The 11,100-nt window shown below is 39.6% G+C and overlaps 1 protein-coding gene across 4 annotated transcripts in view; it reads left to right on the top strand.

Moving 5' to 3' along the window:
* Positions 1-631: 631 nt before the first annotated feature.
* Positions 632-11,100, top strand: part of LOC127429141 (serine/threonine-protein kinase 32B-like) — an 89,550-nt gene continuing 79,081 nt past the window's right edge. For 2 of the 4 annotated variants that reach the window (XM_051677995.1, XM_051677992.1), the window contains exons 1-2: positions 632-1,137; positions 2,427-2,560. In XM_051677995.1, the coding sequence (XP_051533955.1) occupies positions 2,509-2,560 (52 nt within the window). In that variant the 5' untranslated portion in view covers positions 632-1,137; positions 2,427-2,508. The remainder of the gene's footprint in view (positions 1,138-2,426; positions 2,561-11,100) is intronic. The other 2 variants (XM_051677994.1, XM_051677993.1) reach the window with 2 other exon arrangements.

The following is an 11,100-nucleotide window of genomic DNA, read 5'->3' as shown; positions in this document are numbered from 1 at the left end:
TATTCCATTTATTTTCTTGGGGTTTTACCATTTCACAACCTGAACTAATCATGCCATGTCATATTAAGGTCATATTAGGGTTCTCAGCTGGTTAGTGGCGACCCAAAAAACAGGGTCATGAACAATTTACAAAATGTTCATTTTTCCTAGTCAGTCTATGTCATGTTAATCATTTTTACATTTGTCTGGGTCTATGCAGTTCATGGTAACAGCAATACATTTTAGTGTTTGATTTCATAGACGTCCTTGTTTTCTTTAATACCATACTTTAACCATTTTAAAACTGTGCTGGGTCGCCATGTGTCCAATGTAAAATCAGGGTCCTGAAGCAAAACCAGTTAATGAAATATTTATTTCTTAGTTAATACTGCACACCCTCCTTGTTAGGACATGCCCCACAAATAAATAAATAAATAAATAAATAAATAAATACATACTTTCTTTTTCATTTTAATTCAGAAATTAAGAAGTGTCAAATCATTGTCTGCATGAAGGCCATTTTTAGTGTTTTTTTTTAAATAAATTATTGTTAAATTAATAGTTCCAGACGAGCGCCACATCAGTAACCAAACCTACGAGTGTCTGTTTGATTAATGATCCGATTGTACAAACACTGCGTCGATGTAGAAGCCAATCACAAAGTTCTCGAAGAGACCAGCAGCAGACTAACACTGAATACAGATGACTTTAACCACATCACGCGCGAACCTCCCCACAAGTTGGACGCTTTCACCCATCATCACCACCAGATCAGAGCAGCATATAGACGCATGATCATCATTGTGCTCAACAGTTGAGGACGCGAGCTCACCGTCACCGCTCTCAGATCCGACGGACAGGCAGCGGGGTCGGAGACACTTTCGAGACGGTTCTGGCTGTGTGTTTATATGTATATCGGAGGTGAGCAGCATATGCAAGTGAGTGTGTCACTGACTCCGGCTCTGCATGGTTTTGCTGACAGCATTGCGGTGTACCTTACTGAGTGTAGAAGTTGTGCGGGATACTCTCGATTCATGTGTCATAACACTCACCTTTACACTGCAGTCAGCTGTGTGATTGTGCATCACTGCCGGTAACCTGCGATCGTTCTTTCGATCATTTACTAATCGGATTTGATTCATCTTGGCATGTAATACGGTAGGTGAATGCTTTCTATTGCGCTCTTATGATGTAATATCATATTACACTAGTCTGGAGTTCATCTACAGGTCTGTTTGAGTCTTAAGACAAAAATCATTCATTCACATTTTATTGTTACTGGTATTTTAAATCACTGAAAAACGTCGAGTAAAATTTACTTAATTATTATTTCTCAAGTTTTTGCATGCAGTTTTTCTAAGTACATGTTAATGCTATAAAAGTAAGTAAAATAGACCTAATTTCATGACATTAGGGCCTGTATTGAAGTGACAGAATCAATTTAACTTAAACATTTCAGTAGCTTTTACTTAAAAATCTGATGTACGTGGTATTTAAATAAGCTTAGTAAAAATGTAAACGTAGCCTACAATTTACTTAAACAGTACTCATTTACAACTTTCATTATTAACATGTTACAAAATGCACTATAATGTACAATTATGGTAACAATTAACAGATCTTTTTTTTTTTTTTTTTTTTTTTTTTTTTGATCACGAACGGGTCATTTTAAGTAGAAAATTAACTTCAGACTTCACAAAACAAGAACAACAAAATCAACAATAAAACAGAGAAACCAAGCAAGCTCATTAATTATTCAAACCCGGTACAGGCTGGGAAAACCAGCTTCAAAAAGTTAAGTAAAATTTACTTCATTTATTTAACAATGAAATGTATTTATATTAGGGAATAAATATGACAAGGCTTTCAACTTTAGGACTGATACACAATGACATATTGTAAAAAGAACAAATAATCATAAATAATATGTATAATTGTATAAGCTAAAGCAGTAATTTTTACAAGTTTGAATTACAAAAAGAAATGTAGTGTTTACTTAATATTTTTATGTTCATGCTTAAACTAACTTATTCAATGTAGAAAGTACTTCACCACAAAATAATTTTTGACAGTAATGATACTGGGGAGACTTGGGCTAGTTATTACACTTTTAACTCCAGTGGATATTTCTCAAGGTGAGTTTATTTTTATAACTAAATTTCTGTATACACACATACTTTAAAGCCTTGGCTAATATATATATATATATATATATATATATATACACACACACACACACACACACACACACACACACACATTTGTGTATTTGAACTTGTGACTCAAAATCTTTACTGAGATGCAGTATAGTCCTTGTGAAACCTTTCCAGTTGACACAACTAGCCCGCTCTCTCATACAATGTAACATGATAACTTTAATAAAAAGTGTGACCAGATATTTTCTAACATTATCACTAAACTCCGCCCTCTCATGTGTACTGTCACAGGTCATTCTGTTAAAGAGGTTTATATCCTCATCAACCAACACAGAGATGTTTCCATTTTAATCTGGAGAAATCTGAAGAAGACATGGGACTTGGACAGTCCAGCAGGACATCGGTCAGTGAGGACACAGCAGAGGGTAAGTCTTACTCTATAACAAAACATGTTGTTGAGATAAGGTTGAGATAAGAGGTTGAGGAAAAGATCATGTACAATCAGCCAGTCATTATCGCAAAATAAACCCCCACAAGGTGATCAGGAACCCGACGTGAAGAGTGAGGGCTCTTGTATCACTCTGAAGGGGCACATTAATCCTCTTATTACACGGCTACTCAAAAAATAAATAAATACAAGGACATAAAATATTGATTTGTGTTGAAATGATTTTACATGGCGAAAAGTGATACGAGAGACATGAAACTAGGAGAGATAAATTGGAAATTGGCAGTCAGTTACTCAGTTTAGTGATCATTATACCGAAATATTTCACCACAGAATGCTGCTATTGACGTCAAGCTCCAAAAAGAACAAAATAACACCATAAAAGCTAAATGACTTGTGCACTATATTCCAAGTCTTCTGAAGACATACGATAGCTTTGTTTGAGGAACAGACCGACATTTAAGCCGTTATTTACAGATAATCTTTACAGATAATACAAAAAAATAAAAAATTATCCCAACTTGGTGTGTGCCGTGCATTTGATGTCAATGATTCTAAATACCACAAACATTTCCAGTCACAGAAGTTAAGTTTAAATGTTATTTGTGTTGAAAAGCAATATTTGATGTTTATTTCTAACCTGACAAAATAGACATTGACAAAACAAGCTAGGATGAGAAAAAATAATAATCGTTTAAATTATATTAATAACTATAGTCTTGACCAATACAAAATAGGTATCGTTTGAAAGTTTAGAAGCTCTACTTTCCATTGCATGTAGGCATTATGACCAAAACTGAACTGAAAAGTGCTTTAAAATTTGCAGACAAATCAGAAGTGTTTCATTTTGATAATTTATAAAACAATTTGCACTGTACATGTTATTGCAATCAGTAAAAACATCAGACTGATCAAATAGTCATGTGTCATATGTTGTTGGAAACCTCTCAGTGAAAGAGAGTAAAATACAACCAGCCTATTTGTTTTACTCGCACACAAAAATATACAGGGTAATTGCTAAGCATATGTCTTTGACAATTATGTTGGTGTTGCTTTTATGCCACGTTTTTCGCTTATTACTTTACAAAACATAAACAATAAAATATCACATACCATTACTTAGAGGAGGTGATTATCTTTCAAACGAGCCCACACACAAGGAAATCAGATGCATAGATCATTAGATAATCCACACGAAGCACAATGTTACAAATGGCCACCAGGAGATGGCGCCAAGCACATGACACAGACTCAGTGATGACTCAAATGACACAGAATGAAACTCATTCTGTGAAATCTCATTACTAATATAATGTTTTCATGCTATGCAAACCTTTAGTCGTTGTTGTGTTTGCATGTGCAATTAGTGCATTATTTACAATTATTATGATTTATTTGTTTGGAGAGGCTTTTGTACACTTGGAGATGTTTTTGGACACTATGATAAATTATTTATATAATGCTATAACTTTTGATTGCTTTGTCATATGAACACAAAGTTTTTCTCAGATACAGTTGACACGATTGGGAACAAAACAAAAGCAGTTTTTCGGATCCACCTTATTTACACCCAGAGATGTCAAATAATAAAAATAAAAAAAAGTACATTTTTGGATTAATTATTTTGTTTTGTTATTTTTCAGCAGTTTCTTAGGCTGAGAGTCTCGGAATGTATCATAATCTATATCATTAAAAAATTTGAAAATTTTACTTTACAATGATACCAAAAAACGTTTATTTTTTTTATTTTTTTTTAGTTATAAACCTTTAATTTTTGGTATGCCACTGAAACAAGAAATCTTTAAAAAAAAAAACACCTTCAGAGCTTAAAGGGTTAACCTCACGTAATTGTCTGTATTTTAATTTCACTTATTTGTGTGTGTGTGTAATATAGTTATAGCTAAAAACTGAAATATCCTGTCACACTTAATCAATGTTCCCTTCCTAGTACTCCACTTTTCACTATTATGTTTGTTTTAAGAACTCATAAGACTGCTCACTTTAAAAAAGCTAATCCTCCAAAGCAAAGCCCATAAATCTCACAATCTCTTTTATTGAGATACTTATAAATCTGTCTGTGTAGATAAGTCTAAAAAGTTACAACCCAGATTCCAATACACCTGTGTGTGTGTGTGTGTGTGTGTATGTGAGGAATAAAGAGATAGCCCTATAGTACAGTAAGTGGAGTTACAGGAACAGTTGATTGGCCTATTTTACTTGGTGAATTCAAAGTTAATATGGTTGGGTGTTGCCAGGGCATTGCTATGTGGTTGCTAGGGTGTTGTGTATGGTTGCTAAGGCATTGCTAGGTGGTTGCTAGGGTGTTCTGGATGGTTGCTAGGTGGTTGCTTACTGGGCCCAATTAAAAATTCCATCCCCAAGACTGGTAGGTTGTTACTAGGGCATTGCTATGTGATTGCTAGGGTGTTGTGTATGATTGCTAAGTCATTGCTAGGTAGGTGCTAGGGTGTTTTAGATGGTTGCTAGGAGGTTGCTTACTGGGCCAAGTAAAAAAGTCTATCCCCAAGGCTGGTAGGATGTTGCTAGGGCATTGCTATGTGGTTGCTAGGATATTGTGGATGATTGCTAAGGCATTACTAGGTGGTTGCTAGGGTATGGTTGGTAAGGCATTGCTATGTGGTTGCTAGGGTGTTCTGGATGGTTGCTAAGGGATTGCTTTCTGGGCCAAATTAAAAAGTCCATCCCCAAGACTGGTATGGTGTTGACAGGGTGTTGCTATGTGGTTGTTAGGGTGTTGTGTATGATTGCTATGGCATTGCTAGGTGGTTGCTAGGGTATGGTTGCTAAGGCATTGCCAGGTGGTTGCTAGGGTGTTCTGGATGGTTGCTAGGGGGATGTTTACTGGTCCGGTTGAAAAAGTCAATGCCCAAGACTGGTAGGTTGTTGCTTGGGCATTGTGTTGTATATGATTTCTAAGGCATTGCTAGGTGGTTGCTAGGGCGTTTTGGATGGTTGCTAGGGGGTTGCTTACTGGGCCAAGTGAAAAAGTCCATCCCCAAGTCTCTGTTGTATTCTGGTCTCTTGATATGGTTTGGGTTTCTCCTTCAATGTAAGTCTATTTTTTTCACCAGTTTTAAGATTTAGATACCCTCATGGTGATACTTCATTCTTTGCTCAGAGCTAGAAAAAAGGATGAAACAGCTGAGCAACAGTATACTGTTTGCGAACCTTATGACTCGCTCATGCCGGCGTTTAGAGGACCATTTAAAGATGAGACATACACTGTCCTGTCATAAGACTACACGTAATACATTCTATGAACAGAATTCACATGAGATCAGTAAAAGAATTTTAACCACTCTACAAGGATTTAAATAAATATATATGCAGTAGATAATGTGTAATTTGTCATTTTTACATTTGCATTTGTGGTACTAATGCTAATGCTAACAAGCTATAGGTGGACATCAGTGCTGGGTAGATTATTTCTGAATTGTAATATGTAACTGATTACAAATTACACAACTAAAATTGTAATCTGTAATGTATTCTCTTGGATTACATGCTTTAGGTAATCTAATCTGATTACTTTCGGATTTAACTCTTGTTTATTTGATGTCACATGCCTTCAACTTGAAAAGTACCATTGTATCATCTTTTACCTTTCTGACATAAAAATACAAAGAGGGAGAAAATATATTCCATTCTTTATTACAAACAAAAAGATTTAAAGTATATCAGTATTTTAATTTAGAATTAATAAAAAAATAAAATAATTAAAAGTACTTGATTTTGCAATCTGATTATGTAGCCCCAATTACATGTAACCCCGCACTGGTGGCCATAATAAGCACTGGTTATCATCTGTTATGTAAGGAATAATGTACAGTCAGCCAGTTGTTAGACCCCGGAGGGGTCTTGAATCACCCCGTAGGGGTTTATTTACACGGCTACTAACCAAATACATGGTTTAAATTATGTAATTATGTGGGAAGAAAGAAATAGCTGAACAGCTAAATTCCACTTCTGGTTTCTGTTTGTGTTTATTTTGTAAATAATGACCATCTGACTGCTCATTATCCATCTCAAGACTACTTGCCAAATAAATAAATAAATGGACATGAAACATTGATTTGAGTTGAAATTATTTTATTATTTTACTTGTATAGATCTTATAGATTGTAGAGAAGTAGGAAAGATGACTCACAATACCCGGATGACCGGTTTGATATCCCCGGATATGCAGTTGTTATTCAGAAATTTCAGAACAATAGATGGCACCACTGACCAATCAGAATCAAGTATTCCAGAGACCCATGTAATAATATATTTTATAAACTTTTATACTGTAGACTTAATCTAAAAAATGACATATGTTCTTGAAATATGTCTCAAACAAGTGATCGCACAGATGTAGGTACGTTTTCAGCAGCTTGGTAACTGCATTCAGTGTGTTTATGTTGACTGATCTTGACTGAGAGAACAAATCAAAAAAAAGAAAAAAGGAAAAAGATCAAAGGAGGAGGAGCACCAGGTCACACCCACTGATTATGTTGACCAATGGCATTAAAAATGTGTTTAACATTCGGCACAAAGTTTTAAAAGTTAGCAATGGCAATCTGTTTCGAACCACCGCAAAAACACGCTCTTTTTGGCCAGATTTTGTTCAAAATGATATCACACCCATTCTTCCTTTGATTTAAGTATATTAGCACCTTTATCGTCCACTAGATGAAAATCAGCACAGCACATCCCTCCTCACCAAGCTGCATGAATTGAGATATTGTTCAAGTAGTTCTTATTGTTCATGTTTGATGGAGAGTAAAATGTTATTGTTTATAACATTATTTTGTGTATATATAAGTTTGAGTTTCGAAGGTTTTGAAAGACGGAGAGCCATTTTATTCATTGTAAATTTTTGTTCAAAGTTTGACATCTTTAGGCAATATTTTGGTTTATTCAAGCCCTGTTGTGCTCATTGTTGTTCACTTAGAAATGGGGCATTTACTATTTAGGACATGCACATGACCCCTGGAAAAAGGGTGTCAGCATTCTCAAGTGGCTGACCTACATCATTTACCCAAATTCAAGAGACTGCCTGTAATCTGTGTTTTAAAGATTTGTGTGTGTGTGTGGGTGTGTGTACATATATATATATATATATATATATATATATATATATATATATATATATATATATATATATATATATACACACCTGTAAAAAGTTCAAAGGAATGAGGCAGCGGGAGACGGTGATTCCAACTCAGGAATGTCACTTTTATTGACAAAATAATATGTTCGCTTCAATGCACAATGATATAGCTTCATATAACGGCATCGGTCAACACACACAAACAGCTTGTCAACTGAGCTCTCTCTCTCTCACACACTCTGAGGACTGGCCCTTTTATTTCCCCATCTCTCACTGTGAACACAGAAACAAAAAACCTTACCGCTTACTCTCTTTCCAGACAAATGCTTGACCATGCCCTTGCCTCCACATACCCCCACTGCCCGACTCAGGCCGGGGAACCGTCCGGACTAACGACTTTCTGGAGAGGAAGTCCGCAACAGCCATCTGGGCCCCCGGCCTGTGGACCACCTCGAACTTAAACAGCTGGAGTTCCAGATACCAACGGGCTCTCTTTCTAGTGAGATCAGTCAGTGAGCTGGTGACATCCAAATAATTAGGCACAAACCTTCAATAATAGCCAGCCAGCCCCAGGAACTGTCTCACCTTCTTTTTGGTCTCGGGTAGGTCGCAATCTCCGCGGTTTTATCAATTTAGGGCCTGCCCGTGACCCAAGTGGAATCCCAGATACAGTACCTCCACCAGCCCAATTGTGCACTTCTTCGGGTGTGCAGTGAGCCCCGCTCGTTGCAGCGACCTCAGAACGGCCCCCAGATGCTGCATGTGCTGCTGTCGGTCATTACTGTAAATAATGATGTCATCCAAATAGGCAATGGCATATGCAGTGTGCAGTCTGAGGACCCTGTCCATAAGATGCTGAAATGTAGCCAGTGCCCCAAACAAACCAAACGGAAGGGTCACAAATTGGTGTAAACCAAATGGTGTGGAGAAGGCCGTTTTCCACGGGACAACGTCGTTAAGGGGATCTGCCAATAACCCTTTGTTAAATCCAGTGTTGAATAAAAGCGAGCCGTGTCCAACAGATCAAGCAGTTTGTCAATACGAGGCATTGGATACGCATCAAATTTCAACACCGTGTTGACTTTCCTATAATCCACACAGAACCAGACCGAGCCATTGCTCTTAGGCACCAGAACCACCGGGCTGGCCGAATCACTGTGGGATTATTCTATTAACCCCATATCGAGCATGGCCTTTAATTCTTCCCATGCTACCTGTTTCTTGTGTTCGGGTAGGCGGTAGGGACGACTACGTACCACTACTCTGAGTGTTGTCTCGATGTGGTGTTCTGTGAGATTAGTGAGGCCAGGGAGTGGTGAGAACACATCCGAAAAAACCTTTTGCAACCTCCGTATGATGTGGCACCGAGAGGTGGTCTCCACAAGGGACCGGGGTGAACTGATTGGCTTTTAGATTCTCCTCCGGTCTGAGCTCCTCCCTCTCTGGAACTACCATCGCCAAGGATATGGGGACCGCCTCTCTCCATGGTTTTAGTATGTTGAGGTGGTAAATCTGACGTGCCCCGCCCCATCCATAAGCACTTCCTCATAGTCGACTTCCCCAACTCGCCATGTGACCTCAAAGGGCCCTTGCCACTTTGCGAGTAATTTCAAGCTCGATGTGGGGAGCAATACAAGTACTTTATCTCCCTGTGCAAACTCCCGTAGCCGAGTTCCTCTATTATACAGATGTTACTGACGTTCTTGTGCTGTAAAAATTCTGTTGTGATAGTTGCCCCAGTGTGTGGAGTTTTGCTTTCAGGTCAAGAACATACTAAATTTAATTTTTTCTCTGTGAAGATCCCTCCTCCCAATTTTCCTTCATGATGTCTAAAACTCCACGGGGCTTACGCCCATGTAACAATTCAAACGGGGAAAACCATGTGGAGGCTTGTGGGACCTCTCGCACTGCAAATGACAGGGATTCGAGCCACTTATCCCAGTTCCGAGCATCTTCATGCACGAACTTCCGAATCATATTCTTTAAGGTCTTATTAAATCATTCGACCAAGCTTATCCGAATCAATTTAATACCCAATAATTCGTACAGCTTGCATAGTGTTCATGACATAAAAGCAGTGCCCTGATCAGTGAGGATTTCTTTCGGAATCCCCACTCGGGAGATATTTCTGAAGAGTGCCTCCGCAACGCTATGCGTGGAGATGTTGTGCAAAGTCACTGCTTCTGGATATCGCGTTGTGTAATCCACCAGGACTAGCGCAAAGCAATGCCCGTGTGCTGTCTGTTGTAATGGCCCGATGAGGTCCATGCCAATTAGTTCCAAGGGGACCTCAATTTATGGGAGGGGGTGCAATGGCGCTTTTGGAGTGGCTGGCGGATTCACCAGCTGACATTCACAGCATGCTGCACACCAACGGCAAACATCCCCGTGAATGCCCGCCCAATAGAAATGAGACTTGAGATGGCTTAGTGTTTTCCCCTGTCCCAGGTGACCTGCCATCGGATTATAATGAGCCGCCTGGAATAACATTTCCCAACGGCTCTTTGGTACCAACAACTGGGTTGTTTTTTCGTTTGTCCGAGCATCCTGTGTCACTCTATACAACCGATCTTTTATAATTAAAAAATATGGATATGCGAGGGTGATACCCGGCTGAAGACATTGACCATCAATCACTATCACTAGGTCAAATACGTGCTTCAGGGTTTCGTCTCACGACTGCTCTAAAGGGAAATCCTCTATCGGGAATTACTTAAGGGCAGGGGAGGATGACACCTCCCCTTCCCCAGCATCAGCCTGATGTGGAGCAGAGCTAGGAATGAGACAACAGGAGGGGAAAGGGTGTGGGGTGCGCTGGCCCCCGGATATGCTGCCAGATGGTCTTCGGCCAGCTGGACCGCTTTGTCCAGTGACGCCAGCCGGGAGACGAACTGCTCCAGCACCACCAAGTTGATCACATCGTCTGCATCGCTGTTCTCCCTAGCCAGCAACCACCACCGGCAGGCGTCACGGAGCTGCTTAGCAAAGGCAAAAGGGGTGGCCGACCTCACTCAGCATCAAGGAGTGGAAGCGCTGGCGGTGTTCTTCTGGGCTGCGGCCGACCCATTACAGGATGGAATTCTTCAACAACTCGTAGTCCAGGAGGTTGGCGACCAGATGTTATTGTGCCGCAGTCTGGGGTTCCCCGGTCAACAGCAGCAGAAGATGTAATGGCCATTGCTCATGCGGCAATCTCAGGGCTTTGGCCGTGTGCTCAAAGAGCTCGAGGTAGGCCTCCGGATCATCTTGAGGGCCCATCTTAGTGAGCAACACGTGAGGGCTCGCTGCTGCCGGAGAAAGGGCGGTGGCCACTCCCTCCTGAGGTACGAGGCTCCGCAGCACCCACCGGTCATCCTCCTGGGTTCTAAGGAGCACCTCAAAATGCTGCTTCTGCTCCGTGC

The sequence above is a fragment of the Myxocyprinus asiaticus genome, chromosome 38 (genome assembly GCF_019703515.2).
Source record: "Myxocyprinus asiaticus isolate MX2 ecotype Aquarium Trade chromosome 38, UBuf_Myxa_2, whole genome shotgun sequence".
Lineage (NCBI taxonomy): Eukaryota > Metazoa > Chordata > Actinopteri > Cypriniformes > Catostomidae > Myxocyprinus > Myxocyprinus asiaticus.
The sequence above is the reverse complement of the archived record's forward strand: the minus strand, read 5'-3'. Positions and strand labels throughout refer to the sequence as shown.